At 39.3% G+C, this 20,594-nt stretch overlaps 1 protein-coding gene across 4 annotated transcripts in view; it reads right to left on the minus strand.

The window, feature by feature from the left end:
• Positions 1-20,594, minus strand: part of NOS1AP (nitric oxide synthase 1 adaptor protein) — a 79,891-nt gene that overhangs the window by 40,104 nt on the left and 19,193 nt on the right. For 2 of the 4 annotated variants that reach the window (XM_075182500.1, XM_075182503.1), the window contains exons 3-5: positions 12,159-12,251; positions 9,974-10,032; positions 8,728-8,836 (exon numbers count right to left, since the gene is read on the minus strand). In XM_075182500.1, the coding sequence (XP_075038601.1) occupies positions 8,728-8,836; positions 9,974-10,032; positions 12,159-12,251 (261 nt within the window). Of the gene's footprint in view, positions 1-8,727; positions 8,837-9,973; positions 10,033-10,290; positions 10,411-12,158; positions 12,252-13,187; positions 13,977-20,594 lie in introns of those variants that run through there. The other 2 variants (XM_075182502.1, XM_075182501.1) reach the window with 2 other exon arrangements.

The following is a 20,594-nucleotide window of genomic DNA, read 5'->3' on the forward strand; positions in this document are numbered from 1 at the left end:
GAAAGAAAGAAAAGAAAAGAGAAAAGAAGATAAGTGAAGAAAAGAGAAGAAAAGAAAAGGAGAAGAGGTTTGAAGAGCCCCCCTGCATCTACTGACGAGGCTTCATGAGAAAAAAGAGCGAGGTAAATAAAATCTAATTATTTATTTATTTAGTGTTTTCGGCGGGGGCGGTGGGGCGTTGAAATTTTGCCTAGGGCGCCTAGAACCCTAGCACCGGCCCTGTAGCCCACTATGGGATACTGATAATACCTATTTGCGCCTAAGGTATATTTTTCTCTGCTACTCTACTACTAGGGGTTGCAATCCCCAGGTAATCATTACAGGAAGCATTTAGGTTTCAGCAACTTAAAAAGAGGAAAGTGCAGAGAGTAATATCCTTCCATTATAATGGTAATAGTTATACTACTTACACATGAAGTGAACAGGAAGTGAATTTAGGAATATGAGACTATATCAGCACACACTGCCAGACAATGGCTCTACGTAGGTGTGTACACATTAGTCTACATGCTCATCGGGATTTTCAGCTGTTGGCAAAATCATTACAGAAATCCCATCTGCAGTAATGTTCTGTAGTATATACCCAGCTTAAGAAGGAAATGTGAAAATCAAACAGGGTTCAAAAGCCAGCATCCTCATTAATAAATGGAGTGGAAGGGTTAAATAATCAAAGAGATTTAAAAAAAATAGGTTTATTTATTTTGGGGTAAAAGGAAACTTAGAGGTCATCTAATGGATATGTATAACTATATGTCAGGTCACTCCAAAGATTTGTGTAACAAACTTTTTTGCATCAAGGAGCATACACCATGCGCATAGGAAGAGATTCTTTACTGTAAGGGTAGTAAGCTGTGGAATTCCTTCTACCATGAGCTGGTCATAGTAAATTAATTTAGAGAATAAAAAAATGTATTGAATACTGTTCTAACTAAAAGGTTTAAAAGTGGCCTTAGTACAATAAATGTAGCTATAATAAATAAAGTATATTATGGAGATGATGGATTAATGCCCAAAATCAGATTTACATTTTCGGAGTCATAAACAAATTCCTCACCACTTGGAAGCTATATTGGTAACATTCATATTGGGGTTTTTTTTGCCTTCTGCTGCATAAACGTAATTAGAATTTATGAATTGTTGAACTTGATAATCCATGTCTTTTTTTTCAGCCTTAATATATGTAAGATATCAAAGTTAAGGTTTTCATCATGGGATAAACATTTTTTCTATACACATCATTTGTCCTGTCAGTAATACCACAAACAATCTTACAGTCACCTATCTGAGCCTAAAACAGAAGCATGAAATATGGTACAAAGCAAGGTCAAATATAATGTTAAATGCTTTATCTGTACACATTTTTCTACATAAAAGTCTCCATCTGAAAGGGCAAACCTCAGACAGGGGCATACACATGGTGAGGCATGTCTGCTATGCTGAGGATACTGCCCATGGTGTCTGGCAATGCTTGAAGGTCATACAGAGGACACACACTTTTTATCAGAGGAAAACTGAAGCCAAAGAATAAGAACACAAACTTGAAAAACTGATTTTTGGTGAGTTATGGTGTTACCGACAAATCTGTTTTTCAAATCATCATAGTTCTAAACATATTAAAGGTATTATTTGTCTACAGCAGGGATTCTTAAAGACACACAGAACGGACAGGACTCCCCCCTGCATCCCCCATTGTCTGTTCCAATGTTGGTGTTATTCAGTACCCCTAGAACCTGTGTCCTCTCGCTCTGCGGAAGGTGCAGAGTGGTTTGGGAAGTGGAGAGCGTGAAGTAACAGGGGCATTTCCAGATTTGTCCTCAGCAGGTGCAGAGGCTATTGCACCCCTCTCCAAAAGAGAAAAGGACATTTTTCCAAGAGCAGATGCAGTAACAAAAATGTGTGTGTGTTCTTTCTTAGGTACAAGGCAGACAATTAAGTGCATTATTGCCTGTATTATTTTGTGGCTCATGGAAGACTCTTACTGTTGGGGCAGGACCAGTGAGATCACATTAGCTCACATGACTGCAGCCAGCCTTTTGATCTGGTCAAATTCCATTAGGATACTATGGTGATGTATTACTCTACTAACCCCTTGAGTGCTAGGGACAAGTGGGACTTGTCCTCTACATGACCTCCTAAAGTGCAAAGGGTGAGTCCCGGTCAGCCTCCATATTTAAGTGGTTAAGAAAACCCACTGATCACATCCCACCACAATCTGTTGAACTGGAGTTTCACCAAACTCAAACAGAAATATAAAAACAATAGATGTTCTGCTCTCGCTTTAATCACTCTAAAACAACCAAAATGAATAATTCTTTCAAAATAGATTATAAAAAAAATTAAGAGTATCATTTATAAACTTTTTTAAAAAAAATTCACTGAGAAAGTATAATTCCTCTTGGTTATTTTAGAGTGATTCAAGTGAGCGTCTATAACTGAGGACATCTATTCTATCTTTATACAGCTTCCGGGACTCCAGGACCTTAATAAAATTCCTTTACTCATGTGGTAATTCAGCTTTAAGTGGAGCAAGAAATCAGGTTCTGCAAGAAATCTGTCTGCATAATTACCAATTCCCAAATCTTCAATAATAAATACTATAGTATAGTATAGTATACATTCCACTCAATAACATTCATTTGGAAACCATAGAGCAGTGATGGGCAACAGGCGGCCTTCACCTGCTTATAACTCTTCAAGTCATTTCATCAGTTTTATGCCTCACCAGTCCCATCTCTTATTCTAAGCTTTAATCCCCGCCAAGCTTCACCTGCAGCCCCAGATGTTATTAAATAAGTGAGATGGGAAGATGATGTGTATTTTAAGAAAAATTAGAGGTCTGAGAGACTTTTTGAATCTGGCATTTTAAAGGGGCATACAGGGTTATTTTTGGTGAGTGTGGGTTTTGAGTAGAGATGGTCACTGACCCCCGTGTTTTGTTTTTGGATCTGGATTACCTTCGTGTTTTGGTTTTGGTTTTGCCAAACCGCCCTTGCGTGTTTTGGTTTTGTTTGGTTTAGTTTTGCAATTTTGTTTAAAAATCAATGTTTTTGTGCATAAAATAACCTAATTTAGTGCTCCACCTGTTTCTTGGATAAGTAAGGTAATTCTAAAGCTAATAAATTAGGAAGAAAACAGTTTAATCCCTGGTAGGCCGTCCTTAATTCTCCACACAAACCTGGTTGTCTTCCTCTTCATCTTTGCCTATTGGCAATGCAGCCATCGTCTTTGGGTGTATATTACACCCTCCACTTGTAGTTGAATAGAAAAAAAGCAGCCTGCATAGACTGTGGAATTAGAAAGTAAAAATAAATGGACCACGGTAGTTTGGTGACTACACTCGGGCTGTTAAGGCACACATCAGTAGAACTGCTGTAAGGAACCTTCTTTATGGGTACACTGTCACTATCCTCTAATGCCTTACTGTTTTCTTGCAGCTCGGCTTTGACGAGTAACAGTACTTGTGCACCACTTGTAGGCTCGGTAACATTTTTTGATCTGCCACTAATAGAGAAAGGTGAAGGCCTCATTCTCTCTTTGCCACTGCGTGTGTAGAATGGCATGTTGGCATTTTTTTTTTATCGGCACTTAACTTTTCCTCAGTTACACTTCTTTTTCGCTTCAACACGGTAAAATTTTTTGGGGTGTGTGGTTTTTTGACTGATTTCAAAAGACTGTGTAGTTTGACATCGCCTTTCCCAGATGACGTACTGGGAATACTAACATCAGGACTTGTGACAGAACCTGGTTGCTTATTTTGCTCATATGTGGACTGCTTAGAATCCATTATGAGCCCAAAGCACTTGTAGTGCTACAAATTGTTTTAGATACTGCTGACAAATATGACTTTTGACAGCCACAAAAATTAATGCAAAAGAATGGGGGACACCCCAAAAGCACTTGGGAGTGCTAAATATTATATTTGAAGTCTGCTGACAGATAGTACTTTTGACAGCCAGAAATATTAATTCAAAAGAATGGGGGACACCCCAAAAGCACTGGGGAGTGCTAAAAATTATTTGGTAGATACTACTGACAGATAGTAATTTTGACAGCCAGAAATATTTAGGCAAAATAATGGGGGACACCCAAAAAGCACTTTGAGTGCCAAATATTGAAGAAAAAAAACCTCCTCTATCCTCCTCTCTTCTCTAGCGATATTTGTTAGCACAATTGGAATCAGAATATTGTATTCTCTGTCCCTGCTCTAATCAGTCTGTGACTAGACCCTGCTCTCTCCCTCTGTCAAATGGCGATGGATTGCTGTGGAGGCGTGTATTTATAATCTTCAAGTATCGTGAGAACCGAGCCCCGAGATCTGACGACGTCACAATGACGTTCGGCCTCGATTTGGATTCCGTACTCGGATACCCAAAGTTCGGGTGGGTTCGGTTCTCGGGGAACCGAGCCCGCCCATCTCTAGTTTTGGGTGTCATGTGTGGTCTATTTTAAGGACATGTGTTGTCTCTTTCTTTAATTAAATGCATTTTAACTTATGACTGAAATAAAGGGTAATGTGCTACCCTTTTGAAGGTTGGCATGTATCAGGTTGCCCATCACTGCTATATAGTGATTCAAAACTAAGGAAAATATATTTTTATTCAAATGTTCTGCATGCTCTAACAAATAAAATGTTACATATTCAATCAAAAGTTAAGTTACTTAACTTGTTCTTACATGCTATCTGTACCCACCAGAAGCAGGCTCAACACGGTGGTCGCACATTGCCATGCACTTCCCCTTACATCTGGGCACGGCCGGATTAGGGGGAGGCACAGGGGGCTTGTGTCACAGGCCCCCTTCTCTCATGGAGCTCCCTGAACCAAAATACCAGTAAGCCATCTGATTATTTTTTTTTTAAATGGTCTTAATAAGCAGCCAGGCCACTCGCTGCCTGTGCAGTTGCACAGTTCGACCTGGCACACATATAACGCAGTCATGTCATTTGTGCACTCCACGGGTTAGATTTACTAAACTGCCAATTTGAAAAGGTTTAGATGTTTCCTATAGCAACCAATCAGATTCTAGCTGTCATTTTGTAGAATGTACTAAATGACAACTAGAATCTGATTGGTTACTATAGGCAACATCTCTACTTTTTCAAACCTGCAGTTTAGTACATCTAGCCCCATAAGTGAGCCCTTTTGTCTCCAGGCAGCTCCTACACCACGTGGGCAGATACACTACACTGAAGAAGCTATAGGACCCATTATATGCAATGTAAGTGGGACTTTGAAAAAATTAAAAGGGCTGTCAACGATCAATGTGTGGCTCTTCCGTACTGTGGAACTTACAAGGCACTGCATGCATTGCCAGAGGACATGCTGGGTGGGACTTGTAGTTACAAAATAGCAGGAAAGTCAAGTTCTTTACTCTAGATTCTTTACTCTACATTTTATGTTTTTACTTTTTACCTTTTCTTCCATTTTTTCTACTATGTGTATTACTTTATCATTTGAGAACTTAATTATGTTTCACTTGCAACTAACGTTCATCAGGTTGTCCCTGGTGGAATAACATTTCCCCTACAGAGTCACAACGTTCTGTAGTCTTTATGCACAGTAGGTGCGCATGGAGAAATTAAAGAGCTCCTGTTGCTGACACACAGCGCATGTAGTCATTTTGTAGGATGACCCAATAGTCATGAGAACGCAGACTATTAACTAGGAATTCATATGCTACATTCTCATGAATATTGTCTCAGCCCGCAACATGGCGACTTCCAAAAAGTATCTCAGTGATATGACTGGTTCCTTCCTAAGGAACGGACATGCTGCGCTTTCATAAACATTGGTTCAGCTAATAAAACAGATGCCTGTATTTTGTGTAGGTGGCAGACACATTTGTAATAGGGACTTTTACAGACTGAGAGGATACTTCCTGTGACAGGTGTCTTTTTCATTATAATGAGAGCACTTAAAATATCAGACTTGTAATTGCATAGCATATTTAGTTTGTAGAGCAATGCAAGCTGCCCACATGGATGGACGAAGCTCCCCTGCACTGCTTCGGAGAAGGTACGAGGATAGGTAGATCGACCAGAGTACAAGCTACAGGGTAAGTGGGCCTTCAGTCGCTGACAATTTTTATCAGTGCCTCTGGCACTTCTGTGTTGGGGAACTAAAAAGCACTGCATGCCCTGGAAGCTGGAACTTGTAGTTCCAAAATAGCTGGAGAGCCATAGGTACACTGTATACAGCCAGCATTATAGCAAACTTATAGTGGAATTGACATAATAGAGATGGGCCGCTCCTCATGGACTTTGGGCCAGTGCTATGGGATCAACTCAAAGGCTGACATTTGCAAGCCAACCCCTGTTTGGGCCTCTAGCCCGCTCAATTTTCCTGCATGTTTGTCACTCTCATACGGACATGCAGGACAGATCCAAATCGGGTGCACAGTACGCAAATGGATGATGCGTGCGCCACACACCATAGTTTGCCACACAGCCCAGCAAATTAGAGCGCGCCGTCTCGCTGGCCACTAGAGAAGGTGAGAGTTGTTACTGTCTGCCACCTGCCTAAAGCTTACGCAGCAAAAGTCTGCAAAGGTGTAACTACTTGTATGTACAAATCAAGGTGTCACAAAGATACATTATAATTGTATGTGAAAAAAATACTAAATATATCAAAAAGAAATCTCTCTCTCTATATATATATAGAGAGAGAGAGAGAGAGAGAGAGAGAGAGAGAGAGGGAGAGAGAGAGAGAAAGAGAGAGAGAAAGAGAGAGAGAGAGAGAGAGAGAGAGAGAGAGAGAGAGAGAGAGAGAGAGAGAGAGAGAGAGAGAGAGAGAGAGAGAGAGAGAGAGAGAGAGAGAGAGAGAGAGAGAGATCTCTATATATATTTTTCACATGTCATATGTGTGCATGTACATAGCTATATATCTATCTGCACACGCACACACATATTTGACATGTGAATATGGGCAAGAGACTTGCGAAAGATGAGGAAACGGAGTACAGAACATATCATCACAATGGACAATTTTCACCTTCATCTCCATATGAGTCACAAAAGAAGAATTCAGCGCCAAGGATTTTATTCTTTTGTTACTAATGCCCCAACTCTGGCTGCTGCAATTTGATGCCTATACAATATCCGGCAATGTGAAACACAAACTTCATCGGACACAGAGATTTATTTTAGCCGCTACCCTGGAGTCTTTAGATATTAAATTCTCCATGGAAACAGACAATAATGAAACAGAGGACCACAGTGTTCTCCTTTTAATAACCAAGGCTCTCTTAGATACCGTACTGTAAACATCATGAAACAGCAGAGGAAAGCCATGGGTGAGTGGTTGGCATCTTTATAGAAAGTAAAAAGGTGAGAAGAATAGCTGGAGGCCACTGCTTTGTATGAGTAGTCAGGGGAAGCAGAAACTATTGCAGGTCATTAAAGGCAAGAGAAGAAGTTACATCTGATGGGCTGTTGTATTAATGAGCCACTGAAGACCCAAGTAAGAAGCGCCATAATTACGGTTATTGCAAATATATAGCAGTTCCTAGAGTATGAATAAAACAGTTCAAGGCCATTTGTAAGGATGGGTTAGATGCCCTTCCTTGTTTTTTACATGTTTCCCTTCCACTTAGGCACAGTTTGTGTATATGGTTGCAATGATATTTATGCAAATAAGACTAGAGCACTTTTCTAGACAAGATCATGAATCTCATATGGCAATAGCAACAGAATAATCCCAAGGTTCAGGTAAAATAAGTCATATATAAAACATCTGTAAATTTAACAGTTTAATTAGGACAAACATGCAGATTTTTTTCAATTCACGTGCACTAGAATTGATCCTGCCAGTCTAGTCCCACACAAACACTAACCACTTCCATCGTACGTACACACAATAGTGCATGCCATGCTCACAAGAATGTGACCATATGACCATCCTCATGATCTGAGTCCACCCGAAGTACACCGGTAATACATGCAGGATCCCAGTATACCTGTACATCACAAAGCTGCAGTACCTTCTAAGCCTCCAGATTTCACTGCTGAAATTTTTTGCAATAGCTATCTGTAGAAAATATTTGACTGCAGGCTAGATCTCAATACAACCCACTACGTAAAACAGTGAGAACATAAGACATCCTAAGGCTACAAAATAAATTAAATATTTCACAAATCACTATATTAGAATTGGAGTTTAATTTAGTGTGAAAAGCTCTACAACATGTGTATGATTTTGTTTTTCTAGAATACAGAGAGCAGAGAAGGACAACCGAAACTCTGAAATTCACTACACAATTTGTAATGTTTGGGATTGTAATCTGTAGAAAGATTTCCAACCTATTTTAATGTGGCACCAATGTATTGTAAATGCGCAAACTGGTTTACCAATATATTGGACAGTGAGTTTCTGCTAAAGACACCATCTTTCCACCCAGCCTCTCAATCCTACTATGCCTTATCTACCTTCTCTTCATTCCCTCCAAACTACTTGAGCGACTCAAGTACAACCACCTCTCTCTACCCCGTGTCGACTCACTGTAATCAAGCTTCTGCCCCTAGCATTTCAGCATCAGAGGCCAATTTATAAATGAGCATAAATGGCCTGGAACTATACAGGCATTTTCCATATAACTACATGTCTTTCTGGTTTGCTTTGAGCTGGTTGTGGACCTGCAATCGTGCACAAATTATAAATGGGCCACTTTATAGGAAAGCACCATGTACAATATACCCCCAAAACACGAGACCAGGAGATATTGAAGACTTACCTTTTTCTTGGATTTAAAGACATTGCAGCGGAAGATATTACTGGACCCATCTCTGGCTATGTAGCTAAAGATCTTGAGATCTTGGGAGTCATGAGACACATAAAATATTCTTTATCCAGAAAGAAGAGATTGATGATGATGTTGAGAGAAACATACATTTAAACAACAAACAAAAAAACAAAACAAAAAAAAACAGATTAGAGCAATAAATATAATAACTGTACTATATGCAGAAACCCACAACACAATTAATGTATTGTATGGATGCTTAGCAAAACTGTATACAAGACTTCTTTAAATGACAATTCCACCTTGAAACAAGCTGTTCTCAATACATATTAGGGACAAATATGTATATTTAATAATACAATATGGAACCTGTGAGCTTTAGTGTAGAACATATAGCAATGTCTGGCCTCCTGTGGCGCAAAATGTGTTCAGTTCCTCTGGGTAACATACTCCTATGCAGCTTTCGGACTACCCCACCCCTCTTTTCAAACTCCATCTTGGGTCACCTTCTCTGCAGCTGCTAGCTGTATGCCACATTCAAATTCCACCTGCAGCAACCAAGCTGTATGCAGATTAATGATGTCACAGGAAGGAAACGGATCTGTTTAGTGCTACTTTTATGCTTGCAATGGATGAAAGCACACGCTGCAGATTGCACTGCACTAACTCCTCCTTCTGATTGGCTGATCTGTGAGAGCTCCCTGCAGTGTGCACTGGAAGTCACAGGACATAGAAGCCAGCTGCTCCCATTCAGTCTTATTCTCCGCTAATGAGGTAGATCGGGAGCCGCTGGCTGGGGGGCGCAGATGAAGGCCCAGCGAGCCCCTGGTAGCCTGCGGACCACCTGTTGCCCACCATTGTCTTCGATGGACAAGTAAATGTCATACAATATTAGTGGTCAACATTCCATTCTAAAAATATAAAATTAGCTATTCTTAGCAAATAGATAAGAAAATGCTTCTTTCCCCACTTAACAAGTGGTGGAGGGACAAAACATTGTCTATTCGCTGGGTTACTTAAAATACATTTTCCATCTTTGAATTGTTGGATTGAAGTAGCTTCAAACATTGAATGCAGGTCATAGTTTAAATCACATTAATTACAGACTTTAAAAAAACAAACAAACAAAAGAAAGCAGCTGGTAGCAATTATTCTTTCCTGCTTTTCCTCCAGGAGCAAATCAACAAGTAGTGACAGTTTATAATGATAAAATGTATTCAAGTGCAGTGACACTAACCTGTATATAGGATCTTGCATGATAAGCATCTTGTTCTGATCCCACGCCCACTCCTTTTTCTGCAACAAGAACAGTTAAACATTTAGAGCCTGAGTCATTAACGAAAGTAAAGCACAAAAACGCAGTATATTTGCACCTTGGCAAAGCCATTTTGCATTGGAGGGGGTGGTAAATTTAAAATGTGGGAACAGATTTATATTTGGGATAGGGCATGTCAGTTAAATGTCAGTGTAGTAATAATGTTATCAAGTATTTGTGTGCTACATGACAAACAGACAGTATTTATCTTATGTGCAAAATAATAAACTAATTTGCACCTCTTGCATTGTAACATGGATTGCCCAGGATCAAATTTCCTTTTTTGTCTTGCTCTTCTTAATGACTCAGGTCCTTAGTCATCTGTTGTCTGAGCGCCAGAAAAGGTATCTCCAAATAAAATATAACCTGTTTTAAATTTACTGTACAGAACCAAAATTTTCTAATTGATAATCTTTATCATACAATATCCCAGATGCATAGTTATGTTTCCGCTGGCTAGCAGAGAAAAGGGCTTATAAATAACAATAATAAAACGGCAAGATGTTTGAGTAGAACCTCCCCTCCCACCATTCGGGGTTACAGTCCACAGCACATTCATGTTATTACACTGGACAGTCCTGCAAAGCAATGCAGCAGCACGAACCAAGGTGGAGGGAAGAGAGGGATTGTTATTATTGAACTGCATAACTGAGCCCAAACATATGGTTTCCTCATGAATATGCTGTTCAACCAGGTCAGCGCAAGCTTGGAAACTGTAGCACTCATTTCCATAGGTAGCCAGACAGCATAGAAGTCTTAACAGAGACATATAGAAAGTTTCCCAATTACTGTCATTATAGGAGATGCTAGTTTTCTATACACTAAATATTGCACTTCTGAACAGTGCTAGTGCAAACTACTAAAACACAGCAAGAAGCTGGTAAGATAGATAGATACAAATAAATATATAAAATAAGATTTGTTGCTTTGTCGTTATGTCATGAGGTTTCCTTCCAGCAGTCAAACACTATGTGATGTAATAGCTTACTTATTTGATACAACAGGGTGTGCCCAAGGGTACCGGTAATTCAGGCTACAGCACTGAGTGAGAAGTGTTATACTTACCAACTTTTTAAACCACACTGCTTGATTAAAAACACCTATTGATATGGATCCTAACAATACTCCTTGTAGTTTAGAGGCACTAAATGAGGCAAGTTATTAGTGTAGGTACCCATCTGAAAGACGTCCCCTTGACCTGATAGATGAACAGCCACAGTTTGATCAAAATGTGCACCAAGATCCTCATGTTTATTCAAATTCTATTATAAAGATTATATTACTATAGAATTGAATAGATATCTGTCTTTATGTGTAAATATGGCCTTAGTGCTTAAAGAGTGCACCTCTACCTTGGATTGTGTATTGTACTTTCACAGCAGTGTAGCCCCTTTAAAATATTTGAAAAATTAGGGTGTGCAAACCATCCACCCTTTAAAGTGTATGTGTGTGTACATATATATATATATATATATATATATATATATATATATATAATATAAATGCTTAGTGGCGTGTGTTAGTCTGTCTGTGTGTGGAAAAAATAAAACCAAGCTGCAGCGCCACCTGCTGGGCGGAGTTATACACTGACCTACTAAATTCTTAGTGTGTGTGGAAAAAAAAATTCAGAAAGGGCTGAAATTTGGTATACTAAGATGTTTTTAATTTGTTAATTGAATTTGTTAATTGTTAAAAGTGTTTATAAAGATTTAAAAAAAAAAAATATATATTTCTTGAAGGAGAAGTGACAGTTGGGAGTGGTTGGTGGTTGCCGGGGGTGACAGTGGGGAGTGGTTGGTGGTTGAGACCTGGGCTATGGCCCAAATGCATGACAAGAACCTTTTTAACACATTAAGTAGCTTGATTTGACTAGAATGCATGAGTATCATGCACGGGTTAACTTGTGTATATATATATATATATATATATATATATATATATATATATATATATATCTATCTATCTACCTGTCTCTCTCCCTCTCTCTCTATATATGCATATATACATATACACACACATTATATAGCTGTATTATAACAGAAAGAGAGGACCCACTGGTACCAGGACCCAAATAGATTAATATTATTTAGGAGTATGTGTCAATCACCTTCTTTTTCTTCTTTAGAACTACTTTCACTCCATCCACAGACACCAAGAGATTTACTTTCTTCTTTTTAATGTTCTTTGCTTTGAATTCATACTGTAAAAATAAATATTTGGGTTAACGACAAGGACAATAGAAATGATGTGAAGCAAAAGATTCAGACAGTCAGAGGTCAAGAGATTTTATATATATATATATTATGATATAATATATCAACTGGTGTGTCATCAATTCAAGTAGGGTCAGACAGGAGACATACTATTGAAATTCGAGCAGTAATTAAGGGTCTTGCAGAAGAGACTGCGCATCACTATTTCATTGGGTCATAAATAGATTGGGTGCACTTAACATTTGGTAAACAATAGTATCCATTAACTTTTAATCACACATTTAAGATAGGTTTATCAGCATTCTCCACAACACATTATTCAGTATCTGCAACAGACTTCCAGAAGAAAGCAAGTAAATGCAAATAAGCTTTTCAACATCTAAATTCATAAAACAAACCAAAAGCTTTGGACAAGTGCTTGTTATATCCAGACAACTTTGAGACATGCTCCATCTCACATTTACTAGCAAGTTTAAGTTTCAGCCAACCAAAAGGCTCTCTAGCGTTAGCTACATGGCAGACTTCTGTACAAACTGTACTCACTATTGCCAAATGGTGCCTGGAGTTTAAAGCAACTGCAAAGCGCGCCCATACTTTGTTTACAATTTAGCGGTGAGCACAAACGTCATCTCAAGGCACAGATGGGTACGGAAACAAATTATTCAAAAAGCATGCCGAAAGGTCATACACTAAGCATAATCTTATTAATCATATCTGTATTATTTATTTTTGTGCAGCTGTCACAGTGATCAATAATAACCCGTGTGGGCTCCTCAGTTCCAGACGCTCACTACATGCATCATTCCCACCAAGAACTGTAACGTGTGAAAAATGTGCTCACCAAGAGTGAATGTGTTAGATATGATAGAACTGAAGCAAAGAGGTGCCAATTTGAGCAGGCCCAGCATGCAATCACTACTGACCTGGTTAATGTCCACAGGGTTAATATTCCACCAATGAGAGCTCAGAAAAGAAAAGGAATCAGGTGGACATAAATCAACACTTGTTTACATTGTTCAGTACATCTACCCTAAATGTTATGCCAGTTTAGACAAAAATCCTGTCACTCGTATCCATCAGCGGGATATTTCCCTGTGCATTGGCAAATTAACACATTCCTTAAATTTGGACGGTGTAAAAAATAGCTCCTAAGCACCGTAAAGCATCCACCTCTAGCCCACAAAACCAATAATTAGGGATTTGATCCTAACTTAAGTAATTATTTTTGGAAATATGCAAAATGTTTCCAAGAACAAAAGTGTAGTACCTCTCACACGTCTTACACCATAAAAGCTATTGATCAGTGCCATTGCCACTAGAAAACTGTATGCAAATTGGATATATGGCTCGGTATCTCTGATTAAGTCTCTGTTATGAACTAGTGGTCTCTGGTCAAACAGTCGGCCAAAAGGGACGTTAAAGGAATAGTTACACATATGAACCCACAGTTCCTTAAGTAAAGATTAAATTGTCCCATTTTAATAAGGCAGTATTATATTTGTACCCCTGAGATTCAGTATGAAATGATTGTAGTCCCACTAGCAGGTTACTTTCAATAGGATGTGTAAAAGTAACAGTTACCCAAATAAATGTTAAAAAATCTTTTAGGCAGGTTACCCACGGGGCATTAGGAAAATGCCAGTGACACTGTGGGGGGTATTCAATTGTTAGCGTTAACGCTAAAAAACGAGCGCTCAAAAAATATTACAGTTTATACGGTAATATTGCACTCGAAAAGCGTTAATACGGTAGTTTATTCGCAGAATTTCAGCTCGCCACTCAGAGGGCTGCGAGCTGAAATTCCGCGAGTAATTACCGTATTAACGCTAAGATTTTTTGAGCGCTCGTATGAGAGCGTTAACGCTAACAATTGAATACCCCCCTGTGTGTCAAATGCAAAATGAGGTGGTAACCAGCGCATAAGGGGTCAATGGGGAACACTCCACTGTACCATTTGCGTTTACTCGCAGAACACAAGTACCGTAAATAGAGCAGGTAGCGCCAGAGACAGCATCGGTAGGGACATTTCCATATTGACCTTATCACCATAATTGAAATAGGCTTAATAGCCATAATTGAAATTTTCCGATATCAACCATGAAGGTAAAATTAATTCCTCAGTTGTGAGCTGACATTTCATTACGGCTCTGTTAAAAAAGTAAAGAACAGTTTCTGGATAGACTTTCCCATAGCATACATTACCTCATATTTCCAGATTACCAACATCCTTTGATTTATCCTAATCATTGTTTTTTTAGCTAGAAAGCTTTTCACCTATGTTTAGGTCTAGTATCCAATTTAAAATATGGCCAATTATATATTTCTCAATGTTTATTGTCATGTTGGTTTGTCTGTATTTTCTGCCGCATCGTGCCTTTTAATGTTATATATTTTCTTGCCACAGATAAAAAAGTAAAGTATCACCCCCACATTCTATCATCGACAACTGAAGTTACTTCCAAATCTTTAATACAGGTCAAAAAGCTAAAAGCTAATGTGATATCACTGGCTACATCCAGTGTCTGATTTAACCAATCCACAAAGTGTATTTATGCAAAGCAAGTTTGGAAAGTGGTCATTTACACCGTGCCTGCTCATTTAGAGAAGTACCTCCCTACTAATATGGCAACCTGGAATAGAAGAGTACATTGAGGACTTTTTTAGTGAAGTGTAAAAAATGCTATAAAGCTTTCATACACAGAGCACTGTATAATCAGCTACCCTCACTGAACAGACCTTGAACTTATACTTTGGATACAATGCTAAACCATTAAGGCCACTGATCTGCCCCATGTGTTGTACAGTCTATATATATATCTTCATCTTAATCTACATAGATCTGAAGTGTGAACTTCCATTTCAGAGACAGGATGTTACGCTACTAGGGAAATCGCTTTCCAGCTGCCACAATAAAACAAAATTCATTTAATTTTCTAGCATCCCCTGATACCCAGACATCTATCACAGCTGCTTCCCTCAGAAGCTCCATATGCCTCGACCAATCTTAGTATTATTGGTAATTACTCTGTGCAAGTTCTCTATACAGCATTAAATCACGCATCAGAAAACGGTGATTTGTATTCACTGAAAGGGACCACTTCACTGTATAGTTTATCATCTGGTACACAGGAGATTGAGCTAAAGGAACGTTTCCATCATTTGAGAAGAGTGCGATTGGGAAGAGCTATCGTCTGCACCCCTGCAATTGGCCCAGGTTCACTTGACCAGATGCTGTGAGTTCAGCAGTGTTTTATCTCCTATATTTCACAAGGATTCTTCTTTCAGAGGGACAGCTTCTAATTTGGACCTAAATTATTGTCTCTCTGCTTCTCTTCCCTCCTGTTCAGTCGATTATATTGAATGAAATGAACATAATCTTTAAGTATCTCTCAAAAGTGTTGGCAAGCTTTCAAAATTGATAATAAACATATTTAGTTTTGTTATTTAAACAATAAGGTTATCTAAGGACTGCAAAATTACATCTAAGGGGTCGGGAATACTCCTTTGAATACACATTACAGAAATAATAAAGCATTACTTCAAAGTCCAAACTGCTCTTTAGGACTGATCTCTTTATGCATTAAAATGACTGTTCTAAAATATTGTTTGGTTTTACTTTATTTGTGTATTAATCATGAAAGTTGGAACATACTCTATATTACATATGTAACTTTTTTGTGTTTGAAGCTTGTCATTACGTTGGTAGAAGTGCACCTTTTCTGCAGATATTCAACAAGAGCTGAAATAAAGTGCCTTTACAGGGCGAAAAAGGCTTTGTACCCTCCCATGAAACAGGGAGGGACTCAGTGCAGCACGGTGGCCTAGTGGTTAGCACTTTTGCCTCACATCGCTGGGATCATGAGCTAGATTCCCGACCATGGCCTTTTCTGTGTGTCGTTTGTATATTCTCTCTGTGTTTGTGTGGGTTTCCTCCAAGTGCTCCGGTTTCCTCCAACACGCCTAAAACATACTGGTAGGTTACTTGGCTGCTATCAAACTGACCCTAGTCTGTCTGTCTATATGTGTGTTAGGGAATTTAGACTGTAAGCTCCATTGGGGCAGTAACTAATGTCAACGAGTTCTCTGTACAGTGCTGCAGAATTAGTGGCGCTATATAAATAGCCGCTGCTGATGATGATGTACATGCACTTTCACCATTCCTTAAACTCCTCTAAATAATCTTGTCCTGCAAAATAAAATCTTGTTTATTGCATGTGGGTGCAAAAGCAGGAGTGCTACAAGCTTGCACTTTTGCAACCTGTAAATTACCCTTCGTGTGTGCGTTATTATGACTATTGGAAACTTTGTGCTTGTGCCGCATATAGGAAATTATATGTCAAGTTGTGTCATGAAGACTGAAGAAATGTGTCTATGTATAAAACTGCAACCCATGGTCAACTGTGTTTATGCTACTCTTTCTGACCCCTGTTAGATGTATTAGGAAACATGCGTTGATTGCCAGTTGAACAACTGTAGCCATACTTGTTACTTATGACGCATGCAGGATAAGTAAAGGTAGCGCACAGCTTAGTAAATTGAAAATAATTTGTTGAAAGGTTGATGTTTATGTGCATTAAAGACGCCCAGATATCTGTATATATAACTAAAGAGCAACCCACCTACCTGGAACTACAGACAAAGATCAACTCTCATTCCCAGTGCCTGGTCCAAAGCATACTAATTATTACATACAGTAATCAAAAGCATATACTACCAGTACTGCATTGAGCCTGCAGAAACTACAATAATCATCTATATTGAGGATACAGACATTGAAGAACAAATTGCATAAATGAGCTGGAAAAAAAACCTATTTTAAATCAATAAAAAAGTTCAACATAGCGTTTTGAAAACTACAACGATCATCTTTGACTGGGTAACTGTGGTTCCCATTGACTGACACATTACTGTGTTACTGAGTATTCTTCAGAATATTGTGTTATTCTAAGTGAAAAAAAAACAACGCATGGTCTCATGTGGCGTTCAGAGCAAATCCAGAGAGAGGGAGCAAATTTGCACATGGACAGTCCACGTTCTGATGCAAGGGGTGACCCCTTTGCAGCATTACATGGTTTGGCCAAGGTGCAAAATTGGTCTTGCTCCCAAATCTAAATGAGATCTGCAGTGTTCAATCTGACACCACCCAAGTGCGCATCCTAAAAATCTGCAAAATCTACAAGGCAACCTAATTGGCTTCATGTCGTTTCAGGTACATTTTGTTTTTTGTTTTATGCTTTTTATAGAATTATTTTGTTTGCGGTCTGCAGAACATATTTATAATATATAAAATTAAATAATCTGTAAGACCTGCAGAGGGTGTTGGTGTAGTATTTTGGGTTAATATACTCAGAGAACTAGAAGTGTGGAACTCGCTTGTTGTGAAAGGACAACCTGAATTTGAGCAACTGGAGAATAAGTCTTTGTCCCCTTGTTGTCCTCAGGCTGCAGCTGACCATGTCATGTAGTTTACCACACTTCGTAGCCAGTGTCAGTACGTACAGCTAAAGGAGGAACGGTGGTGCATCCTAATCCTGCTATAGCCTCACATAGAGCATTGATATTTCAGGTATATTTAGATGTACTGTAGATTAAATTATCTGTTTGCAGTGGTGAAACATGGGAGTTTTATTCACCTGACTTCTTGCCAACGACATTGCCAGAGTAGGAGTAGGTTAAATGAGTCATGACTCCCAGGGAGAATATCCACATAGGAGTTCTGTAGTAGCATTAAACTCAAACAATATACATTGTGTGACTGTACAGGACACTTGATCACGTGATGTGAAACAGCATTTACATACTAAAAATTATTTACTTTTCTGCTCTAACTCTTGAATGCAGCATTGTCTGTTTACTTTTTCAGTATACGAATTTCTAAACGTCTGGATTGGAGCACCCAAAAAGTCATAAGTTATCAGAATGATTTCTTCAACTGTTTTTTTTTTTTTTACTTTTTGTTGTGCAAAAATGTTGATTTGTCCAAGTAGTAAACCTTCACATTTTTACTTTATTGATAGATGATTCACAGTGGACCCTGTTGTTACCTTGTGTGAATTTTAAGACCAAAATACATTGATAGACCATTGTGAAGTAAGAAGTTGTATTGAATACTGTGATGTTGGGACATTACAGGGATCCATTTATATGTATATTGGTGACAGGCTTAACAATGCCGTTGCTATTCCAACGCGTAGAACTCCATCAGAGTAGTCTTGCTGCTATTGTACCTCACCCACATCTCCCTTCTGAAGACTGTCAGCTGTAGGAGCCAGGTACTAAATAATTGCACAGCCACATATGGGGCAGGGAGGACATTTTGGGAAAGGGACATGTAAATTAAAAGATATCCAATGTTAAATCTCCACTCCCTTGGGGGAAACATTTTTTTTATGCTTACATAATATAGGCAGGCAATATTTAAATATTAGAGCAGTTCTAAAATCTTGAATAAAATCTTGCTTTAATTGTACTTTGAAAATGTAATACATGCCCATAGATTTTTGTTTATATATTTGTTTTAGTAAGTGATTTTTGTTTTACTGCAACTCAGTCATGGTTAGTAACTATGTGAGCGATGGAACTGACTCTCCTGTGGACACTGTGCTCTGATATTCCAATACTGTGACATCATTCTGAGGTTTACTTTTATGGGTGACATAGTGACATTTGGCTTTTATTTAACTCTGTTATCATTTATTTATAAAACATCCACATTGGTCACAGCACAGTAATACACCATCATTTACATCACTAACTAAACTAAAGGGATTCCAAATTCCAGATTGTAAACAATGAGTCATAGGAGGTGCAGTCAAGTATCACACTTCCTTCAATGGAAATTCAGAGTAATTTGTGCACAGTTCTGTGCTGGCACTCTTGCCAAACGATTGTTTTGTATTGTTTAAAATGTAACCTTATATTTATTTTTATAATGATTAAAATCACTGTAAAAAAAAACGTTTGTATTTAATTTAGTTGTATCAAATGTTTTTATTGAAAACGGTTGTAATTAAATGGCTTGCAGACCCAGGGGTTTCATTGTTTGTATTTACTGGGCTCTGTTCCACATGCGGTAAACATAGCACAAACCAATCTTGTAATGTGGATTATTGGTTCCTTGCAGTCTGCATAGCTATCATCAGGGTTGAACTGGGCTGCCAGGGGGTCGGGCTATCACTCGGTAGGCTCCGACCCTGATTGCTCCCCTCTTCGTTGGTGGGGGGAGCGGGAAAAAAAAAACTCACGTGACCGCGGTGCCGCCGCCCCTCCTCTCTGCTACATTCTCACTGAATGTTGGGTGTGACGTTATCCCGCCCGACGTTCAGTGAGGAGCGGCGCAAAGAGGAGTCGGCAAGAAGAGAAGACAGAAGAAGAGAAGACAGAAGAAGAGAAGAAAGAAAGAAGCCAATTGCAAAGGTAAGTGCAAAAACGGAAGCAAGGGGGAGTAAAGGCAGCATGGCAGAGAGTGAGAGAAGGGCCAAAGGAAGCATGGCAGAGTGTGAAGGGGGGCCAAAGCAGTATGGCAGAGTTTGAGGGGGGGACAAAGCAGTATGGCAGAGTGTGAGGGGGGGACAAAGCAGTATGGCAGAGTGTGAGGGGGGGACAAAGCAGCATGTCAGAGTGTTAAGGGACCCAAAGCAGCAAGGCAGAGTATTAATATTATTTGTCCAAGACTTTAGTACTGTAGCCCGAGTACCGGCCGCCACACTCGTGCGGAGGCCATCTTGAATTGGTCTCCGGAGGGGTTAAAGCACCGTTAGGCGCCGCGTGTAGAAAAAAAATGTATAGATGTTTTTATGTAAATAAAAATGTATGGTGTAGTGTGTGCCTTGAAGGGGTTAAACCCCGGCGCCTAGAGTGTATGGATAAGGGTTTTAAATAAATAAATGTAAAAATATAGGTGTCTAGACACTGCAGTGCCTGTAGGGAACTGGTGTGCAGCGCTGAAAGGGTTAGCTCCCGGCACTAGGCGTCGGGAGTGTAAAACAGTGCAACTGTGCAGCCTAATGTAAATGTGTACAGGTTATGTGTAAAATGTATGTAATATGAATGAACTATGTGTATGAAACTGTGTGCAGTAGAATAAGTGTACCAGCCGTCCCTGGTCGTCCAGTGGGGATTCGGGCACTGCCAGCCGGGTTTACATCCATACTCCGATTCCGGTTTGTGGAGACTGGAGTGCTGGTTGTGATTCCAGTCCCTGGTGGTCCCTGGATCCTTCACCCCCCCCCCCCCAGCAGCCAGCTTTCAGTGGCTGCCAGAGGGGCTTCCACAGTAGCCTCCTGAATACAAGTAGATCTAGAAGGTGCAGCGCCTCCTGGGGGTCCCCG

Source organism: Mixophyes fleayi, chromosome 8 (genome assembly GCF_038048845.1).
Source record: "Mixophyes fleayi isolate aMixFle1 chromosome 8, aMixFle1.hap1, whole genome shotgun sequence".
In the NCBI taxonomy this organism is placed as follows: Eukaryota; Metazoa; Chordata; class Amphibia; order Anura; family Limnodynastidae; genus Mixophyes; species Mixophyes fleayi.